The 23,778-nt window shown below is 37.5% G+C and overlaps 2 protein-coding genes across 4 annotated transcripts in view; one reads left to right on the top strand and one right to left on the bottom strand.

Moving 5' to 3' along the window:
• Nucleotides 1–3,263, top strand: part of LOC137385482 (tetratricopeptide repeat protein 39C-like) — a 16,409-nt gene extending 13,146 nt beyond the window's left edge. For both annotated transcript variants that reach the window (XM_068071951.1, XM_068071950.1), the window contains exons 8-12: nt 283–396; nt 748–909; nt 1,245–1,373; nt 2,484–2,601; nt 2,738–3,263. In XM_068071951.1, coding sequence (XP_067928052.1) covers nt 283–396; nt 748–909; nt 1,245–1,373; nt 2,484–2,601; nt 2,738–2,940 — 726 coding nt within the window. In that variant the 3' untranslated portion in view covers nt 2,941–3,263. The remainder of the gene's footprint in view (nt 1–282; nt 397–747; nt 910–1,244; nt 1,374–2,483; nt 2,602–2,737) is intronic.
• LOC137385484 (glycoprotein 3-alpha-L-fucosyltransferase A-like) lies at nt 3,196–23,778 on the bottom strand. Of its 2 annotated transcripts, none has more exons than XM_068071953.1 (8): nt 23,641–23,778; nt 14,488–14,616; nt 14,004–14,246; nt 11,914–12,209; nt 4,875–5,138; nt 4,519–4,673; nt 4,127–4,298; nt 3,196–3,763 (listed from the first exon to the last, which is right to left on the bottom strand). In XM_068071953.1, the coding sequence occupies exons 2-8, from the start codon at nt 14,606–14,608 to the stop codon at nt 3,599–3,601; spliced, it is 1,416 nt and encodes a 471-aa protein (XP_067928054.1). In that variant the 5' UTR covers nt 14,609–14,616; nt 23,641–23,778; the 3' UTR covers nt 3,196–3,598. The 2 variants fall into 2 exon arrangements, with proteins under 2 accessions (XP_067928054.1, XP_067928053.1); XM_068071952.1 differs by having other exon boundaries at nt 23,582–23,719.

Raw genomic sequence — 23,778 nt, 5'->3', positions numbered from 1 at the left:
AACAGGAATGATTTTACTTGTCACTTGCTTTTCTTACGCCTTATAAATAGCTGACTGTTGATAAACCAGACTGGACTGCTCTAGATTCTTGTCAAACAATGATGAAAATGTCAAGGTTTAAATCCAGTGACAAACTTTCATGTCACACAGTGACCTTAGTGTCACTGTTAGTCCTTAGTCACTAGTTAGTGTTTGGAGGATGCGGGCTACTTTCCTAGACTTGTGCGTGATGCTGAAGAACTGATTTGTATCAAAGAAATTTACATAGCCATCAAATTGCAGGAGCTCTGTGAGGGCCTCATTGAGCTAAGAAATGGGGCTATGTTTGAAATAGGTTGGTGCAACTTGATGAAACTCAATTATGACACTTCCATGGAGATATTCTCCACACTCTTGGTATGTACACTCTATTTTGAAGCTAGTTTTCTTCAACTAACTCAAAAAAAGCATTTTAGGTGATGTTCATATATTGCTGGCACTTATGATTTATGCTACCCCCGAAATTGACCTATCATAGGTCCTTGTCATAGGTCCTTGCACTGGTTTAGCCAAACTGCGAAGACATTGAAGCTCTATAACTTTTACATGCAGATCTACCAATGTCTCTTATTCCGTCTCTCGGCCTATCCTTCCATTTTTCCTTTAGTTTGTTTTAATATCAAAATGGATGCTTTATTTTATCGTTTAGCCAAAACTGTTGCAAGTTGAATAAGCAATTCTCAGGCTGTTACTATTGTCTGTTGATAGGAAAGTTCCAAGTGGTCTAAGTGCTTCTACACATACATGGTTGCTCTGTGCCAGGGAAGCAAAGGAGCAGTTGATATAGCCAGTAACCTTATGAAGACTGTTCCAGGTCTCGTTAAAAGGAAAACCAATCAAATTGAAGCCTTTGTAAGCCGCAGGGCCCAGGTAGGCTAAGTCAGTGTAATCTCTCACCATTGCCCGTATTGTACAACGGCTACACCACATGTATTCACCACGTATTGTACAACGGCTAAACCACATTTATTCACTACGTATTCTACAACGGCTACACCACATGTATTCACCACGTATTATACAACGGCTACACCACATGTATTCAAACTTTGCAGTATTTTATTTGAAAATTCTAACTAATGAAGGATTCTAAAATTATTTTTGCTCTTGTTGCTACCCATGTGTCACTTAATTCGAATTACATGACATGAGTTTGCAAGAAAAATCTTGTTTTCTGAAATTTTTATTCTGACTTATATCTACAGCAATTCAAGAAAATAAAGCTGACGGACACCCTGTGTGAGCTGCTCATACTTGAGCTGATATACATGTGGAACAACCTATCTCAGTGCAGTAGGAAGGAAACGGACAAGATGCTCGCTATCTGTGGAGCTGTAAGCAGTTACTCACAATCAGTGTTATGTTCTCAGACACAACTAGAGACAGGTAGACGAGAGAAAGTTTTTGTAGAACTGGAGCTATTATTTGTATTCTAAGGCTGCTGAACAAATAAATGTAATTAGATACAGCCAACATTCTAAACTAGGTATATTGTCTGGTCAAATTGTTTATGCTGATTGATGAGACATGAATGTTTAATTTCTACACCCATAAGTAAACATGTATTTGGTGTATGTAACAGTTCATTCCTTATTTGGGGTCTGTTGCTAGCTAAAACTGGAAGATTGGTTAACAAATAACTGCTGGTTTGCACTACTAACGGTTCTCTGATTCACGGGTACTTCCATCTTATTAGATATAACTTATTAGGAACATCCTTACCTTATTGTGGTTATAACCAGGATTGGGTAAGAAAGTCATCAGACATTTTGTAGTTTGTCTGTTTCAGACATGTACCAGCCAAAGTGCATTGTCAGTTTCTTTGATTTTACTATTTTAAGACCATATCTTTCAACATCTCATTCCATGACCTTATATCATTAGATCAGTGTCAACCAAGTTTATTGTGACTGCAGCGCTGTGCTTCTTCTCTATGTGCTAACCATCACAGCTCTAGAGTATGGATATTTTCAACAACATGTGACTTTGTCACCTATATAGCTCAAGTTTATGCTGATGGATAGGGGAATATTTTTTAGCAGTTGCTAGCAGTTGCAAACGCATCGTTGTATACCCAGAATATTTGATCTGGTCAGGTACACTCGGGTGGAAGCATTTAGAGCTCTGTCACTTATGAGCCATGTTGGAGTAGGTTTAAGGAATGTCTTGTGAATTCCACTCGTGTTTTAAGATTTACACGACTAATTTGATTTTCTGGAATCATTCATGTCTCAAGCAACGCATTTTACACAAAAATTTGCAATACAGACAAATTTATATTTTTTGGAGTAATTTATTCTGTTTTGTAAAAATCATAGTAATTTTTACCTGCTAGCTTTTATAAACTACATGTCATTTCTACATGCCATTTCTACATGCTTCGCTACATGATTGGCATGTCAGGTTATAACTTATGCCAACCTTAGTCTATCATATTATTTTAGGTTGAAGAAAAAAAGTTTTTCCACGTACGTAGTTTAATTGAAGGGGCTATCTACAGACAACACGGAGACCTAGAATTTTCTGATCAATGCTTCAAAGAGGCACTGGCCAGGCATGAAGGTAATACAATGTATGATAGCTAAAAGGGGATTGTCAGTGCTGCATTCCTATTAGCAGTTAACAGTTTCTACACGCATTGAATTGTGTACAAAAACTGTAGGAGAGAAAAGACACTCTGCAAAATGTATTGTTTCAGGACTAAAATATGATTACCACATCGCCGCTCATGCCCTATATGAGAGAGGCAACTACCGAGTTCAAAATGGTGAAAAAACAGAAGAAGGGAAGAAAATGTTGCTCAAAGCCAAAGATGGCTTCAAAGAATATGACTTTGAGAACAGACTAAATGTGCGAATACGCGCACTGCTCAGCACCCTTGATGGACAGACCAAGAAATGATAACCTTTGGCAAAGAGGTGTTAGCTTGGATTTGACTATCTTGTAGGCAAAATCAGTTTTCTAAAATATTCTTATAAATTGTTATATTTTTTATAACATATTGCTTTGTTCTATGGATAAAGCTGACACATTGTGCCAAGAATGCAATGTAAAAATCTTTTTATCTAGAATGATTTCCCATTGCAACTATATGAAAGTAAGCACATGTATACCGTTGCACCTAGATGTTTACGTAAGACATGTGTGCCACAGATATTAATTTCACAACTTTTGACAGTTTATTGTTTCCATCAAATCTGAAAATAAATAGGTATATAATCAGAGCCAGGCCAGTTGTCATAGATAAATGCTACATATACATGCTGCTACATATACATGCTGAGTTGTAACAGGCACATTAGTGGATTAGTATGGCAGCAGAGCTTTTTATCACTTCTAGACCCTGGAAAATGCACAGGCGAAACTATTTTAAAAATGCAAAACCAATAAAAATAAGGAAAAAACAGTGATAGATTTAACAACTTAAATGTGCACCGAAATAATAGCAGAGACGTTGTGTGAACATGATTACTCATGGCGTTGTGTGAAAATGTAGAATGAACTGCGACTAGTCGACCTGCAAATCAGGAATTGCATTGTGGTAATTACCTTGGCCTAATTACCACCTTGGCCATAATCCTGAGCCCAAATTTTTACAGACACCTTGACCTCTCCACCAACTATCTAATTTATCATAGGCTTTCGGTGGCGGAATAACGTCCTTGGCATGAGCCATGGCGCACACTCTGCACCAGAAGTATGTGTTAAGATTGTCACCAGTGCCCTACAACAACAACTATGATGAACAGGAAGGATTACATAATAACATTGGCTGATAATAAGGCGTAAGATAAATCCATAGACCTATTAACTATACTGTATAGTTAATAGGTCTATGGATAGATCACTGCTAAGTCTGTTTGCTTGTTGTACTGCAAGAAAATTATTGGTTTTATGACAATGACTGTGGCACTTGCGCCTTTATTGCTCAATTGCTTTCATGTTCTCATTTTCTATTGTTATGTAGTTCCCAGACATTTGCTCTATGATAAAAAGCTTTCAAGAATATCTTCAACCATGTCCTGTTGCGCAAAAACCATATCGAAAATTTACTAAACACAATCCAAAATGAACTACGATTTATTACCTTCCAACGAAAATATTCATTGTATTTATCATCATCCTTGTCCAACTCTCTCAAATACTCGGCGAGTTTTTGAGGTGACTCGAAATCATCCACATGAATGTATGAATTTTTAGGTGCAGCGTGTTTATAGTCATCTGGATGGGCTCCCATTACTATAGGAATAACATCATTTCTACAAATAGATCAAACTGCGCAGGACGATATTACAAAACAACAAGCGCATAGACTGCAAGATAATTTACCTCTGAGAAGATAACTCCAGAACATTAAATTCACATTGAACAAACTCTCAGCGCGGAAGAATGTAGGAAGACATTATGCCACTGATTATCTAATACAAGACAATATAGAATAATTGTTAGCTAGTTAGATGTTAGCTGATGAGCACTCACTTGAGACCATTAACAAAGAACTTTTCAGTGATGTAATCTCGACAGTTTGAGTTTTCAAAGGCTAGGTAAAACTTATAGGTAGTTGAGAGGAGATCAAAGCAGTGGGAAGAAGCTCTTGGACAATTCATAGATCCGCAAGCTCCATAGATGTCTACCTGTCAATGCAAATGTAAGATGTTGATTTTAACCAATCAAATCATTGATAAAATTAAAAGATCACAGAGTCAAAATGCAGCAGAAGCTGGGGACGAAATGAATTATTAAGATGAACCTGTTTTATCTGGAATTCATAGAGAGTGATGTTTGTATATAACGATCGATGTCAGTGCAGTTAAGATTTGTTGGCCATTGCATACCTGAATGTGCTTGCCGAGTTCCTTGGCATATCCAAGACGATTATTCCTAGCGCCGCAGTTAGATACAAACCAAGCAACCATTTTAGTTTTTCCGATTGCATAGTTTTTAGCTAAAGGTAGTTCCTCCACAGAGGAGTTGAAGAGAGTAAAACGCTCATAAGGAGCGACAATAGTGGAATCCCTTCGGTAGGTCGCAGTCCAGTTGACCTTACCGTCCAGGTGTGTCAAGCCAGGAGTATGGTATGGAGATTCCAAAAAGAACACCTGAAAAGTAAAATGCTAAGCTATTAACACTATGGCATAGCCGCAAAGTCAATTTCATACACTCACTGCGGCGCTACAGCGCGAAGAGTTCATACTCATGCCAAGTTACCAGATTATTTAGAGTATGTTCCAACAATTTAAATTAATACAAATGGCTGAGCAAAAATACTGAGACAGGAAATGATGAGAGGCGAGACAACAAGGACCAGAGAGAATCAACTGCAGAAACCTCTATAAGATTTGAGTACATATAACCATAAGGCTCATCAAAGTATGCTTAAAACATGATTTTAAGCATCTATATTTTCAAATAGCACAAATTCCAATAAATATATTTGCAGGCAATGTAAGGTAAAAAGATTTGAGAAGGCAATTAGGAACATAGATGGTCAATAAAAAAAATCGAAGAAGGTACAGGTTGCAAATGAGAACTGTAAAAATTGAAGTAAACAGCGCACAGCAATCGTCAGACAAACTTTACTATAATAAGAGCCGTGTCTGCCCATCTGGTTGAAGATACGCTGAGAGAATTAGGAAAAAGAAGTGTACCACACGGGAATGAAACCCAGGTAATTGGTTTCCCAGCCAAGTGCACTACCATCTGCACCACTCAACCACCATGATGAAGAATATTTGTGCATACAGCTATTACACATGATGATCTCTCACGACACATAAGACTGCCAGTGTATTAGTAGGAAATAACCAAAAAGGCACAATAACATTAGTCCACATTGCCTTAATCACAAAATGAAACAGCGACAGAGATCATACGGCAACAAAAGCAAAACCGTTCATAGACTGTAGAACACATTCAACACGCGCTACGAATGTGTTATTAAAATAACCAAATACATGTACCAAGAATAATGTAACACATAGCCCTGTCGAACAGCACATTGAGCATTGATCTACAAGCTGATCTACTAATCGTAAGCACACCACTCCTATTGTATGACCAACTGCAAGTCTAATCATAAGCACACCACTCCTGTTGCATGACCAACTGTAAGTCTAATCGTAAGCACACCACTCCTATTGTATGACCAACTGTAAGTCTAATCGTAAACACACCACTTCTATTGTATGACCAACTGCAAGTCTAATCGTAAGCACACCACTCCTATTGTATGACCAACTGTAAGTCTAATCGTAAGCACACCACTCCTATTGTATGACCAACTGTAAGTCTAATCATAAGCACACCCCTCCTGTTGTATGACCAACTGCAAGTCTAATCGTAAGCACACCACTCCTGTTGTATGACCAACTGTGGGTCTAATCGTAAACACACCACTTCTATTGTATGACCAACTGCAAGTCTAATCATAAGCACACCACTTCTGTTGTATGACCAACTGCAAGTGTAATCGTAAGCACACCCCTCCTGTTGTATGACCGACTGCGAGTGTAATCGTAAGCACACTCCTCCTATTGTATGACTGACTGTTAGTCCGATGTCCTACATGCTATGCAACTGTGTCAGAAAAATGCCAAGCCTAAGAATTGCAAGTGTCGCTTCAATAGGAAAACTAAAGCTTTAAAAAGTATCTGATGAGTCGTCCTGCACTCTTCTAAAGGTGGTAAATCTGATTCAATGCCCCTCATTCTAATATGTGGCAAGTACACTTGTCATTTTTAGTTGACATCCTTTGGGGCCACTGCGGCCCATGAGCTAGGTTTCATGTCAACTAGGTCAAAGCTAAGTTAATCATATGACCGGATCATTGTTGTCAAGGATGTTCTACAATTCTACTTCACGGAGGATCACAAAAAGCAGACTGACCCTTAGCACATACATTGTAGCTGTGTGTGCTACAACATCACACCACAGACATTATTAGGTACAAAATATCGTTGAGCACGCTCTTCAAATAAATGGCAAATGTATAATGCTGTAATAACCATGTAATAATACTGCGCAACAATTATGTGTATACATGAAGATAGACCTGCATCATTACATTTTACACTCTAATCCCAGATTACCAAGTAGGCTATATCCTTAGAAATACTTTGTCCGACAAACTTTGAGATACAAGCTTGTGTATGTTTAATAAATATCCTAATGTACTCTTTGATACACTCTTATGTATGTTAAATATATTCCGACATACTTTTAGTTACACTCTTGTGAGAGTAATACCTTCCGATATACCTTTACACCCTTGTGTATTGATAAATTTCAATTTACTTTTAGATACATTCTTGCGCATACTTGATAAATTGCAATGTAGTTTTAAATACGGTCTTGTGTATTTTTAATATATTGCAATGTACTTTTAGATATACTATTACGTGAGTAATATCTTACAATGTACTTTTAAATACACTCTTGTGTACGCTTATTAAATTAAAATAATCTTTCACATGTATTCTGGTGCATATTTAATACATTCCAACGCACCTTTACATGCACTCCTACATGTATGTACGTTCGATACATTGGTGTATTTTGAGACCCACCATTGTGTATGTTTAATACATTTCAGTGTACTTTTAGATGCACTCTTACATATGCTGGATAAATTCCAATGTACTTTTAGATATATTCTGGGGTATGTTCAATACATTCCAACATAACCTTAGATACACCCTTATGCATGTTTGATACGTCCCAGGGTATTGCTAAATGCGCTTTCATATATTGTTAAGTTGCTTTGTACACAAATTATTAGGAGCGACTCGTAAATCTATCAACAATCAGACAACACTTATCCGTAGCCTCAATACGACGTAGCCTGTCTTGACAAGCTGTTGTTTTTGCGTAGTTGTCCCCCCGTCGAGCGGCGAGCAACAACAGCTTGTCACAAGACGTACTGCACCTGATGCGTCAGCTGCACATATAGGGAGTTGTTCTCTTCCGTCTACGCAACTCGGCCGCGATGTTATGTCGGTCGCTCCATTGGTAATCATAACGGATTTTACGCAAAAATTTATGTAGAAAAAAACAAGATTACAACGTTTAACCATAGACCAGTTTCTGTGATAAACTTTAGTAGAACTTAAGAATAAAATAAACTCAAAATAAAATCCATAAGAACAAATAAAACTGACTGATACAAAAATAGAAATAAAACTGACTGAGCGCACAAATAACGACATGTTTAGTCGCTGTTGTTGCCTAAGTTCTCAAATTCTAATAAAATTTACTGCAGAGAAGGGTCGCCAGTTAAACGTTCTTATCTTAATTTTTCTACATAAATTTTTGCGTGAAATCCGTTATGATTACCAATGGAGCGACCGGAATAACATCGCAGCCGAGCCGCGTAGACGAAAGAGAACAACTCCTTATAAGTGCAGCTGATGCATCAGGTGCAGTACATCTTGTGACAAGCTGTTGTTGCTCGCAGCTCGACGGGGGGACAACTACGCAAAAACAACAGCTTGTCAAGACAGGCTAAATACGACGGAGCATATCTATCCATATGATATTTGAAAAAGTATTTCAAACCCAAAAGCTTAGAATTAATATTGGGAGTACAATGCCGCTGTTACAGTGACCTTGTGACTGATTTGAACCTAGCATAGTGCTCTGTTATTTGATTATTAAAAGGGGTGGCTACATAGTTGAAACAGTTGTTCGCATTAATATGAACACTTGAGGTTCAACCTCGGTTTTTGATCACAATCTATTGCAAATGGTTGTTCAAAAAACGATTTGTTCAAATTTTAAAACAATTTTCCTATTCCAACTAATGTGAATAATTATCAACCATTTTGAAAATTAAAAAACTCCTTTTTCAACTATTTTTACAAAATTTTACATTAAAAAGTGTATATTAAAGAAGCAGGTAATATATAAGGTACATTAACTTATTCATAAATACTTAATGAATAGAAACCAATTTGCAATCACGCTCACCTAACCACAAGGCTAACTGGCTAAGCCATTCTTATTTTTGTTAACTAATTTACCTCTGGTATTTTTATCGCTAAATGAGGATGCACTTTTTATTATTAGTTAATATTGCTTTTCGCGTTTGTTTTGCTTTTTTAAATTTTTTACAAAGCATTTCAAAATTCATTACCTATTTCTTAATTTGTTATTTTCAAATGTGCCGTTTCAATTTCAAATGTCCGATTACCGGCTCCAATTACTAGTTGTTCCTCAGGGCGATCGCTACGAGCTATTAAATTTAAAACTTTTACATCTGGGCTGTTGTATTATCGATTAAGAATTGTATCTACATTCTCTCTTCGTTTGGTCAGACAAAGTGCCAGATAAAAACAGTCTGATATCTCATTTTTACGTTTGTACCAGTATAGAGAGGTACCAGTATCAAAATGTACCAGTATTGTTGTATTTGAAGGGTGGATAGATAGCTTTGGTTACTACAGTTACCTTTTTATACACACAGTTCTATGTAATCATTGTTATTATTAATTCAATGATTTGATTTAATTCATGATTTTTGTTTTCTCAGTTCGTATTGATTGTATCAGTATTAAATCATTTATCATCGTAATCATTGTAGTAGAAAAAACTATTTAGCCATTACCTGCTAATTACTTTACATTTAACCACCTTTACAGTTGTTTTATTTTTTTGTAAATTTATGAACTATACAGAAAACTTTTCTCATGATCTGAAGTTTTATAGTTGGAATGGTAAATGTTGTTATATGTTAAATATAAGTAAATTTTCTGTCCATAGACTTTTTTATTGCCCGGGCAACGCCTGGCATTCACCTAGTCCCTATAATAAGAGACGTGTCTGTTTGTCCGAAACTATGGTTGGAGGTTGCGAAAAACTGCATCCTATGGGAATCAAACCCTCAACATGCAGCTTGGCTGTCTGGCACATTACCACATGCACTAAAGCAGTTGAAAATGATTGCCTGTATACTCATTCTCTGTGGTGTATTAACACACCTAGCGATCTCTCACGGTACATCCTACTGCCAGGGTGCTAGTAACAATCCAGCAAAAATTCTATGACCTTCATGCAATTGAGGTCAATTCTCATTGGTCAATCAATTTGCCAATGCAATACATCATTTATAGCGTCCATCACTGTATCCGCAGCAGATATCTACATCTACATGATACATTGGTTAAGCAATTTGCAAGGGCGTGTAGCGAGGATTCTAAGGTGAAATAAGTGAAATGCTAATTCCACAAGTTTAAATGATCCAATTAGAAAACAGTGCCTCAAGATGTTAATGAGAGACAATTTAAACTGCCAACTCATGTCACAACTGATAAAGAAATCAGTGAGTAAATCCAATAGCAAACAAGTTCAAAGCCTCACGCAGATTTTAGCGCAATGTCATGTGGCTGAACAATCAAACATGTTGAAGTAACGGTTGCTTTCATATAGGAAAAGAACTTAGATATTAAGACAGAACACTTTTAGAAGCAATGTTTTGGTTGTCTCTTTTGTACTAACAATAATACATAACCTTGGTATATTCTGAAAAATATTGAGGTATGTATGAAGCCACAACACTGTATATTAAGTATTTTATAGATAAGACGGCGTGTTGATTGACTAAAGCGTCTCTGTAGTGGAAATATTGGAGAAACTTTGGCTAAAGAAATGACAAGAGTGTTTAAAAGGGCCACTCATATAAAACTTTATAAGATTTTATCAGAAAGAATAAATATTTTTTATCATTTGAGTTTCAGTTTGTTGTTTTAAGTGATCCACCTGCCAGGATGTTTCATTTAGGTCGGCTGGGTGAGTAACTAGTTCTAATCTATATATATAAATTGAAGTGTTTATTGTATGTTCAGTTAATAGCGATTTGTTAAAATATGCACGCATGCAGTCCAGTTCGCTGTGAAAGATCATCACGTGTAATGATTATACGCACTATTATTCCGAAGCGTGGCAAGATGGCTGCATGGTTTAGGAGCAGTGCGCTTAGTTTCACATTTGTGCATCTGAACTCTGTTTTGATCGGTTTGATCTTTGTGAAGTGCAATCATTTTTCCTAATGCTTTTAGCTGGCTTTGGACAGACTCTTATAGTATATATACATATATATAGACGGCTCTTATAGTAAAGATTGAAAGCTTAAGTAAATAGCTCAAGCTACTCAAATTCATTGGATAAAGAAATTAAACCGGTTCACTTGTTATGATGTTTCAAGATTAAAATTGACAACTTGATCATAGTTAAAACACTCAAAAGTCTGCATCTCGCTGTCATAGTATAAGATCCTGACATTCTACATGGACACTAATAAAGTCTCAATGTCCTAGTATGAGATCCTGACATTCTACATGAAGTCATGGACACTAATGAAGTCTCGCTGTCATAGTATGAGATCCTGACATTCTACATGGACACTAATAAAGTCTCGCTGTCATAGTATGAGATCCTGAATATTCTACATGGACACTAATGAAGTCTCGCTGTCATAGTATGAGATCCTGACATTCTACATGGACACTAATGAAGTCTCGATGTCCTAGTATGAGATCCTGACATTCTACATGAAGTCATGGACACTAATGAAGTCTCGCTGTCATAGTATGAGATCCTGACATTCTACATGGACACTAATAAAGTCTCGCTGTCATAGTATGAGATCCTGAATATTCTACATGGACACTAATGAAGTCTCGCTGTCATAGTATGAGATCCTGACATTGTACATGGACACTAATAAAGTCTCGATGTCATAGTATGAGATCCTGACATTCTACATGGACACTAATAAAGTCTAGCTGTCATAGTATGAGATCCTGACATTCTACATGAACACTAATAAAGTCTACACTCTAATACCTAGTTGCTAGTCTAAATAAAAGCCTCTGATCTCACCATCCATATCTGTCCTGGTGGTCGCTTTCCTCCGGGTAGCGATACGTGATCTTGCCATAGAATCACATCAGCTGTCGTAGACGCAGAGCGACTGTACGTGAGCATACAATTAGTAACTGGGCACTGTTGAGAAATGAAAGATGATCTACCTTCCATCATACCATCTCTTTGACCAGAGTAAACCAATATCTCTTTTGGTTTAGTCTCAGAGGCCTCGACAGAACCATATGTCATTTGTGAGATGATCCTATCATCAAACTGGATACTGGGATCAGGCCAAATTAAAGGTCTCACATCTGAAACGCAGTGGCTGAAGGTCAGCAGCGATGCTATGCACAAGGACATATATAACCAAAATGCGTGTGTTACAATATTGCTCAAAGGAACATATTTGTACCAGTTAGAAAGTAACACCAAAGCTGAGACAAGCCACAAATTAGAGCCGGCAGTAATCAGGGAAATAGGAGTTAATATAATACGAATAGCTGTGGTCACTACAAAGTTCGCCTACACCAGTTTGTTTTTCGTACTCCCCTAGTCGCCGAACGTATGAAATTATTTTTGAAGAATTAGTTGATAATGGCAAGAAATGCACTAAAAGAGCATATGAAAGAGTCTAAACTGACACAACTTACAACAAATGTCTGTATCAAAATATATTGACATCAAAATATACAGACATAACTTTTAATGACATGAACTTCTAACTCATTCAAAATCATTACAAACAAATCATTTAAAGGTAAAACGCAACGCAAGCTCTAACTGGAGAATTCAAATGAAATGTTTTAAAGCTATGATTTTTAGCTGCTGTGCTATTAATTATGTGTTTAACTGTGTTACGTTGAGCACATGTTAAACGCTATGTTTAACTGTGCTATGTTAGGAGAGAGAACTGTGGTACCGCTGTGAAAGAGTTGTTGTACATGTATTACAATTATAATGCTGAAATGCTTGTAAAATGACTGCAGTTTGATTTACAATATGTACCTTATAGTACTCAGGCCTAGCAAACTACCGAGCTAGATACAAATAAGCCCTTTTTAAAGAAAAACAGCTGCTATAAAATACCACAAACTAAACTTAGCCAGAAATTCTTGTTAGTTATAGATAGCGCATATTGGCGTGGTAATGTCTAAGCAACAGGATTAACCATTCATAGCCCTATATCTATATATACACACACATAGATTCAAATCACGAGTTAATAGACTTGACATAATTTATCTGTTAAGTCAACTATTCACCTAAACAGTTGGCTGTGGTTTATGTTTGTAGCCTAAGAGACCGGCGTGTCAGGAGTAAATGAGACAAGACTGGTGTAGGTGAAGGTAAAAGCAATCAAAAGGAATCGCAAAAGGTTAGCCTAATTTAGTTCACACGGCAAGTCAACGGTCAGACCTCACAAGTGTGTGACAACCGCCTTTACCTGTTATGCAGCAGAACTTATTTCGCTAAAACAGCAAATATTGTGAGTTAGGAGGTAGTGCACGCGGCCACCGCCATAACAGGCAGGGAGCTATCACAGCCTGCGTATAGTGAGACCAAACTGTGTTAGATGGGTAAACAATAAAATGGCAATAGAAGGTGGTTGATAGGAATGACAACTGAAATAAGCTAGAGAGAGACTAGTAAAATATGGTGGTTAGTGAGAAAGAGTAAAAGTGGAGGAGATACAGAGGAGATAGGAATGAATGCGTGTGAAGGATGAATAACAGGAAGAAGAAAACTAGAAAGGGAAATAGTGACTTTACAGAAAAACCAACAAAAAGGAAAACAGTGTTCTATATCATGCAATATTGCCAATGTAAATACCATCCACCGGATAACAAACATGCGTGTAGAACACCACTACTAAACATATATCGCGGTAGCATTAACATTGTTGTTGATAAGCAGCTTGATTATGTTAAAATGACTAAACAGACAAAATCTGATGTAAACAGGCAAGCTCACGGTGTGGAAAGCCAAGCCAATCGTGCAGATAGATACAAGGGCATCTCATAAACAACAAAAACTCATAAATAGACAGACGTAATTAGGAATGTACTCTAGAAATGGAAAAGATAATTTCTGACTGGGTGACATACTGTGATGGAAGTTAAACGTCTGCCGAGGCTTCAGAAGCAGTGTGTTGATATATTCCCTATCTGCCTCAATCGGCGGTACCACCGCTTTAGGAGCCTTTTCATCAGCATTGGCTCGCTTTTTCTCAGCTTGAAAAACTTTATCCTGAAACTTTGCATTACCTGGAGCCCTTGGTTTTACAGAATCATGCTTCATGGTTTCCTGAACAGGAATCTCTAAATGAGCGAGTAACTTTGAAGGTTTGGCTGCAACAAACCATGTAACCATTGCTGTTTAGACGCATGTCAACTTAAGTTCAGCAAAAAGATTAATCGAAGACATGCCCAGAAAGCTAACATATTGGTAGAAACTGATGTATTACACTCTTGCTTAAACTAAGGAACAACAAAGCAGGAAATACTAATAGTTGTGTAAGAGAACGCTCTGCAATTGACAAATGAGGTCAGCTACATATTGCATGGTACATTGTCTGCTACGTGGACTTACGGGCATCTCGCTTGTAGGGAGGTTTTGACTGTGAGTTCATGTAAAGAATCTGAACAAAGATGAAGTAGGTGAAGAGAACTACCGCTGCCAGTTTTATGAAGCGCCATACTAGCTTATTCATATTCTTCACTACAAATATTAAACATGAATTGAACATAATACAATGAATACCTAATCAAAGGTTTAACCAGATGGTGCAAATTAAATTAAAAAACTCTTATTGTAGAAGATGGAAGACAAGGAATTATTTAGCATAACATGCGCTAGTTGTCATTACTGGCTAATATTCCTCTAACCTAGGCATTATTTTTCGTCTGAAGCGTTGCATTGCTTGAAAGCAAATTATCTATGTATTATTTACGCAGATTACGAATTTTCTTGTGAAAAAAGTTCCAAAAACTAGTTCCACTAGTAGAAATGGTTTCAAACTACAGAATTTCGGTCATTCCTAAAAGATGCAAAAATAATATACAGATATTCACATTAATTAATCAAAGTCTTACTGTGGAAAGAAGAACACAGCTAGGAATTCATTGATTCTCAAACATAATTGAAGAAAAAGTGCAATGACCTAGGATGACTGAAAAATTCGAAAAAAATGAAAACAGGGATCAAATATTGTAGCTCATATGAATCGTTCACTAAATAAGGCATTATGGCTCATATGAATCGTTCACCAAATAAGGCATTGTGGCTCATATGAAAGTTGAGCACTATTATAAAGCTGTGAAAACATTATGCCCAATGGAGTGTTTACAGTCTGTGGACTGTCCATAACTTATTTTGATAACTAAAAGTTGCCATTTGTTTGCTCAAAATGTATAAATGCAATACAAACGGAGGCCTTAAAATGTCTGAGAAAACGGAGCAGTCAGGAAAACTAAATGGGCCACATGTAAATGCAAAGCTGTCAAGCTGCATTTATTCACAATCAAATCTTATGCAACAAGCAAAAAAAGCCTGAAATGAAGTTGTTGTGTTCTATTCGTTGGTGGAAACCTGCAGTTACAGCTGACGTAAAATGCTGCTAGTCCCAAGGCACAGAACAAGAAGAAAAAGTGGTAAAACTGTACTGAGAAGATTTAAAAACCTACAAAGAATCCTAGTCATCCTTGTTATCAAGACTAATTAAAATGATCCCAATATTATCAGTTAGCATTTGGATTGGGCTAGTTTGGACTGAAGAAGTTGTAATTGTCGCAGTGACTATGGCAGAACACCAAAACCTTTGGGAAGCCACTGTTGGGTATATCTGATACTTCGTGATCTTCTGGGGCACACTTTATTTAAGGCACATATTAAGTTCAACACAAACCACGCAAATGACCTTAAATAGAATATTGCTTAGATAAGAAAGAGTCGTTTAAAAAAATTAGATGCTTAAAAAATAGGCAGCTAATTTTTTTTAACTTGCACGACATCTAGGATCGCCCGCTCTGCCCGGCTTTTGGCCTGCAAAACAGTAATGACACTTAGAACCCTATTCGATCTAAGTATAATGCCCCACTACCCACCGCTATTCCAAGTAAACCATCAAGAAGGTAAAGGTTTTAACTAAACAAAAAAATACTTTCATAATCAAGATGAAAAAGCGCAGTTTCACAGAGAATTTTTAAAAATAAGTAAAAATGTTGATATCTACTGTTGACACCCTGGGACCAAGATATTGTACGTGTTTGTTTAGATTTATATGAGTTTCATATAATAATGCAAATGCCCCAGACCAGAGCTTCCTTCTATGAACTACCAGAAAATTGACTTATCCATGATAATTGGCACTAGTTGCTACTTCCTACTTCATAATGAAGACCTGAACATAACTTCAATATACCCATAAGAATTTAATTTTAGAGAAATCTACTTTCAGCTCATTGATATACAATGACAAAAAAGATGTATAGGAAAATAATAAAAAACTTGCATGACAAAAAAGATTTTGCTACAAAATCATAGGCTTAAAGCATCTTCGCATGAAAAAGGAGTAAGCAGCTCTGAGACATACTCAAATAGATTATTAAAATGGAAAAATTTTACAATGTTCTGATTTAACCAAGTCAATGTCAACTTTTAAAAAATTATAAGGTAAGCACATAGACATATGACGGCTAACAGGCCCATAGTATTTAACAATTAGGCCTATAAATCGGACAGCTTAACAAATCTATACGGATAGTACTGTTTCAGCAATCGTAAACCTCTCCCTCTGTCTCCAAAGCTTCTGATGTAGAAATAATTGTAGCTTTATATTAGCACCTAATCAGTCTATGCTCAATCTCACCATATTGGCCTTTTATCTCATCTTGACTAGGTGATTGGTGTTATACAGTGCACCCTCAAGATACGATTTTAATCCGTTCCAGGGTTGGCGTCATATGGTGAAAAAATCGTATAGAGGAGTTTAGAAACCATAGTAATCATATAATGCAAACATCTCCTGGTAAAATTCATCAAAACTTTATACAAGTACTGTACATATTAGAAATTAGTAACAAAATAGTATGTTAACCTTAGTAACTATAGTCACCTACTACAGTAACTTTAGTAGATTTAGTTAATGTATTGGTTACTATCTGCATTAAAACGTAATGTTACTATGAGCTATGAGCAGTACTACGTACTGTAGAAAATTCTTGCCTTCGAGACAGACGTACACGTAACATAAACTTTGAATTCACTTCAAAATAAGTTAAGCTTTCTATACACACGCACACACACACGCACGCACGCACGCACACACACTTATGCTAAGTTTTAGTATGTATTTTTAACTATTTTACTGAATTTCAACTTTACATCACTAAAATTTTATTACTTATCAGTTTCTGTCTTCATTTGTACATTAACTTTTAGCCGACCTCATTAAAACCTTTTTAGCCTAATTCGCCAAGAATGCCCAAGCGATGCTGTTCTCGAAAAAGTTCTGTTTAATACATAATGAAGCGAATGTTTGTTAGCAGGTTAAGAGAAGTTGTCTGACCACTGACCTTCTGTTTAAAGAGATCACAGCTCAAACTTTGATTCTGGTTTTAAAGGGAAAATGTTACCATTTTACACAGGAAACGCTGAACTGAGAGAAATCAGTCATCGTGTCTCTTTTTAATGTTGAGAAAATGTTTTCGGCAAACAGCATTTCAACGTCTATGTTATTTCGACATGCGTAATAAGCACACCCACTACTAAATTTGAGCTTGGACAAAAATTTTGTCGAATTCGTATGGTGAAATAAGATTCATTTATCAAAATGAAAAAATTATCATGTTTTACCTCATAAGGAAAAAATCGTGTATCAGGGTAATCGGATCCAGGTGCACTGTATATGCGTCTATGCATATTATAGGCTCTGAGGCTACACAGGACTCGCCACACACAGATTAGGATCAGGACGTCACATGGCGTAAAGGCTCGCATAGCGTAATTGGCTCTTTCAACTACCAGTCAGGGTATAACTTTTTGAGTTACGTTTAATGAGATATAATTACACTATTTTTCATACTCCAGGCAAAGATATGTTCTTGGCAGACTCCATGAGCCAACCTAATGAATATGCTTGCGATGAGATTGCAAAAATTACATGCCACGCATTAAAAAGCTATGCATATGGCGTAGTTTTCTCTAGTACATATTAAGATGTTAAAGAGGAAGTAATGCTTAAGGCTATGCAAAAAGAAAGTTGAACTAGAAAATGCTTAGCGTATATGTGTAGTGAATGGCCAGATAATGTAGAAACATTTGGCGGTAGGCATATGCTTGTAAGGACAGGTTCAGTGACTAAAATGGACTTTTCCTATACAGTTCCACAATCTATAATCCAAGTTAATGCGAGCTGAGTACCTCAAAAAAGGTGTCATGAGGGTCATCAGGATATTACAAAATTTAGTAAAACACACACACAGTGACATTTTGGTGGCCAAGTGTTAACAGAGAGATTGCAGATATGGTACGCAGATGTAATGTTTGTATTATGCATTCCCAGGTTAAGCTTAACCGATGCAAGAGCATGAGTTACCCACACCACCGTGGGAAGTTATAAGCACCGACGTATTCATCTTTGAGAGTGACTTGTATTTAATTATTATTTACTACTTTTCTTAATGGATTGAGGCTTTGCCAATATAAACTCAGACATCTAGAGAGGTGGCTGAGGTGAAGTGGCTAGGGATGTTACAATAAAACATTGTCTCAGATTGGCTAGGAGCAGCCACAGGTATCCATGTTCAAATAGCTTAAAAGAGAGTGCAGTCAAAACAGTAAAGCATTTGTGGTGCAGGACCCATGGTAAAGGTGTAGCTTTGTCAGCTTATTCCCATAAGCTGACAAAGCTATTGTCAGCTTTATGAAAGTTATGTAGACTATGATCAGTTTGAGAACGACAAAACTTCTAGTACGCATAAAATTAAGTCTAATTAGAATAGGAAATACCTAGCAAAACAACCCTCCGAACCCTCCTACCTGAGCAAGTTGTGTAAGTTAAAGAACATAAATTATATATTTTTTTATTGTATATTTCAATACATCAGTCTTGGCTTTCGAATGAGCTATTGTTTGCCATGGTGAGACAGACATTGGTTGGTGTATATAGGATTTCCCCAGAGCTCTACCGCGAATAAGTTTACTGGCATAGTCTCGAAAATTGTGACGTCACAATTCTCATATTCGTTGTTGTGTGCTCTTACAGCTTATTTATCAACTACGAAAGTGACGATAATGACGCTAGTGGCAGGCGAAGGTAGCAAAACTCCAGATAAAGAATAAAGATGACAAAGGAATCAGTGTCATTAGTTCTCCATGTACATATTATTTCTATGATAGGTACCTCAGACTCCAAGAACCATACTATATTTTCCCGATGATGTTATGCACTAGCTCTTTATTTTTAATGCGATGTTAAGGGTGACGACTGAGACTAATTAATTTTAAGCATTGCGTGATCTCGCGAAAGTGCGATTGACATTTAGTCCTAGGGCCACGCAACCGCAGGTCATAATTTAATCGATGTGATTTCATTACCTTTATTAACGACAGTACATTTATTGAAGCATAATTAATTAACCCAGAACATGTGTTTGTATTCTTCGGGCGTTAGCACGATCGCGGGCATTGTTGAATATCTAGAATCTTAGTTTATTATTAGCGCTTTCCGGGTTTAACAGCACGGATTGTCACAGAAAAACGCAGCCTCAATGGCAGCGAAAGGGATCGACGACCTAAGGCTAAATGAGAATTATGACGCCACATTTTGAGTACCTGAACCTGAACCTAGTGTTTTTTTTGCAGAATGTACTTTTGACACCCCGCTTTTCATAATTCTATTATTCTTTGTGTATTGAATATAGGCTCATTCGAAAGCCAAGAATGATGTATTGAAATATATAATAAAAAAATTATGTAATTTATGTGCTTCAAGGCTCTTACTGATATTGGAACTAAAGGCACTGATGTTGAGAGATAATGCCCCTCCTGATAGTTACTGGGTTACGGTGACAGAGTGAAATCCAGAGGAACAAAAAACACCATTTTGTGTTACATCCTAATCTTTCTGGTGGCTGCGACACATCCAATAAAGGCGAGGATGGCGAAAGCTGCCGTCAGGCACTTTCAGAGATACCAAGGTTGAAATACCTCTCCCAACATATGAGCAAAAGGTTGAGGTGTCATGCCAACTGGGAACGTGGGGATAGGAGATAGTGAACGACCTAGGCATGAACAAAAGGTTGATAAAGTGATGCCAACAGGAAATAGGGTACCAGAACAAGATGAGCAACCTGAGTAACCAATAAGCGTTCAAAGTGCACGCCAAAGCAGTGTTCAGGTGACAAGATATGGCAGAGTTAGCAAACCACGCATTAGACCGGGGGTCAACAACCCGCAGCTCCGGAGCCGCATGCAGCCCTTTCATCCCCTCACTGCGGCTCCCTCTGACTTGAGATTTCTTTTCCTTTTTTTACCATATGCTGAGTAATTCATAAAAATATAGAAGTTTCATCACTAGATTCTGAAATATAATTTAATAAATTGTAATCACGGTGATAAATCAAACATTGTCGCTTGTTATGCGTCATTAATTTATGCACCAATAAAACTGCCAAAATTACACCAGCCTGCACGACACTTCTTGATTTTTTTTACCACAGATAGGCAAACTATGACGAATACTAATGAAAGAAAAGTGACAGAGAAAAATAGAACATTTAATCCTATGTGGGCTGATTCATTTGCTTTTACTGCTGATGAGACTGGTTCACCAGTTTGCTTAATATGTAATGAGAAATTTGCAAAAAAAATGTCAAATGTCGTAGGACACTTTCAGAATAAAGTCAGCCTTCGCTCAAAAATATCCAGAGAGAGATGAGAGAAAAAAGGTCATTTCGGAACTGATGCGTAAGGCTAATTTGAGCAAAAATTGCTGCATGAATGACACTGCAATTAGAATTCAAGTTCGGCGTTTTGTTAAAAGAAGGACTGAATTAAACATGAAGTTGAACTTGTTCTTGAACGTAGCCTTATAAACAACTTGATATTTTCATGTTACGATCAAGTTATTATTAGCTATTTTATTGTTTCTTTGCGAAAGCGTAATTTTTTTTCTAAGCAGGTAAATCATTATACATGGCGAACCTTTTCGTTTTATGTTGTAAACATGGTATAAAAGCATTAAAAGCTAAACAAAAACGTCACATGTAGTATTTATGTATTTTTTAATTCAAAATATCGAAGGGAGTTTGTGGCTCCCACTGCGTTCTTTCCTGCGGAAAACGAGTCCAAATGGCTCTTTGAGTGGAGAAGGTTGCAGCCCCCTGCAGTAGACTGAGGAACTACAAAGTCAACTGAAATATATTTGTAGTTTTAGATACAGATACACATGTCAAGCTCTAGTTCTGGGGCAAGAGAGATCAGAGATCCAGGGACAGGAGAGGAGACAGACCCTCCAAGGAAACAGACAAGTCCACCAGATGTGTAAAGATGATGGGAAACCTTTCATCAGGAAAGTATATGGTAAGCCAGGCCATGAATGTTGCTTTTTCTGTTGTACTTCCAGAAAGCATGTTGCAGCTATCTGGCCCTAGCAGCGTCTGAAACAAGTGTGGCAATTCAGGACACTGGGTGAGTGAGTGCAGCACACAGTTTTGTGACTGGTGCGCCCAGAAGCAACATACGATGGCTGTCTGTCCCATTGGAAGTAAGGACTACCTTGCAGGTAGGAAAGAGGAAGGCTAAACCATCCTTAAAGCCAGCAGCAAAGACTAGGCCTAGCTCAAGCTCTGTAGCCGAGAGGAGCTATGTACAGGCATCTCAGGGTAAGCTGCAACCTTTCCTAAACCAGGCAAGCAGCTTGATGTAAGCAGCTTGATGTTCAGTCAGGTTTTACGTCATGTGAAGTTATGCAACAGCATAAACATGCCTTTGATGAACGCAGGTCGACGATTGAGAAACAGTACAGGAAAGCCATTGCAGCTATAGCCGTCGATAAATGCCAATGAATGAGCATGAGAGTATGAGCTCTAGAATGAGCATGAGAGTTCAAGGGTGCCTTGGCAAACTTGGCCACCCTGACGAACAAGGTTCGGAAGGATGCTGGTAAGGTACTCGCTCTCCAGATTCAGGTAAACTTTCCCACCGGTTGTCTGCTGGTAGGGAGTCTCAGATAGATCACAGCATCTCAAATAAGAGAGGTGCAAAGGATGCTGTCCTCGCAGCAACCGATACAAGCCATATAACTAACCATGTTCAAGCACAGGCAAAAGTACCTGCAGAAAATCAGCTGTCTGTTGGTGGAGAGACTCAGATAAATTCCTGCATTTCAAAACAGGGAAATGCAGAAGATGCTGTTCCCGCAGCATCCTGTACTAGCCGTGAGGCTAGCCATGCCGAAACAGGTGACATGGCAGCCCAATAACACAGTTCTTGACTAATCCCTCTGAAACAACAAAATCTCTGGGGGCCGAAAGAAGTGCCGAAAAATTATATTCTGAAGAGGAGTTCAACATCCACCCGTTGTACGACTCCAATGACTGCCGCTGACTGGGATGACCCAATGCCAGCGGCAACATTGTGACCAGGGTACCTAGTCAAGGAATGGGAGCAAGTAAAACATGAACAAATACACTCACATGACTTGAAGGTTTGAACTGAAAACAACAGGTTTCTGAGTTGGCACGAGCTGCTTCAGCCCGGAAAGTATGTATGGGAAGAGAATGACTCAACCCAAACAGATAAGGCCAATAGTAATTTTGGTACGAGGTTAACATCTGGCTCGTAGGCTGTCTTCATGTTTATGTACTAGTGTTATGTTTTCATTTAACACCTTGGGTGAGCTTGCTAATTTCCTTTGCTTTCTGTGTGGCCATCACCTTGGCAAGCTAATGATGACCGCAGGCCCAATCAGTGTACCAGCGGCTAGTATACATGCAGGTCAGCCACCGTGTCTAAAGCTTGCTGCTTCCTAACATGTTTCCTGGTGGTGACAGGACCCATGTTTGAACCTTAATGGTTACAGTGTATATGCTCAGGTGTCAAAGAAAAGAAAGGGTATATTATATATGCGTCTATGCATATTATAGGCTCCGAGGTCTCCCGGGACTCGCCAAACCTCGGATTAGAATCAGGACCTTACATGACGTAAAAGCTATATATATATAGACATGAAGTGACCAGGTCACGTGTTCTTTCATTTGACATTTTCTTACTGGTAAGTGACCAGTAGAAATAAAACAATTGGCACTTAATCAATATATGATCTTTTATCTGACACACGTTCCAAAGAATGTGGAGACTCAACAAACTAGTAGCACAAACAACATGACCAAACTACGCTTATTTTTGTAACGTCAGCTACAGAGACTACTATACTAAGACTTGAAGAAAAAATTATCACAAAAATTGATGTTATATAATGTTGGCTTTGGTAAACAGCTTTTGAATATCATAACACAAAACAACGTGTAATGACATACTTGTTATATCTACAGCTGTATATGCCTACACTTGATGCCAAAGCATAAATTACAGCTACATTCATAATTGCGACTTTAACTATGAAATTAATCAATAACGTTGATAATAAGTTTTTTAATTAAATACTCCATCCAATACTCACTTTATTCACAGGAAAGGGTTTTAAGGTGTTGAAGATAACTTTTGACAAAATATGCGTACCTTACGTCCCCATGCAATCACTATTAGAATAGCGTTTGGTGCACCATGACTTTCGCTATTTACTAAGTTTCATTGTAACACATCGCTAAAATGTTTTTGGGATTACGCAGGCGTTATAACTGGGATAATGGAATCGCA

The sequence above is a fragment of the Watersipora subatra genome, chromosome 1 (assembly GCF_963576615.1).
Source record: "Watersipora subatra chromosome 1, tzWatSuba1.1, whole genome shotgun sequence".
Classification (NCBI taxonomy): Eukaryota; Metazoa; Bryozoa; class Gymnolaemata; order Cheilostomatida; family Watersiporidae; genus Watersipora; species Watersipora subatra.
This window is presented reverse-complemented; position numbering and strand designations above follow the sequence as displayed.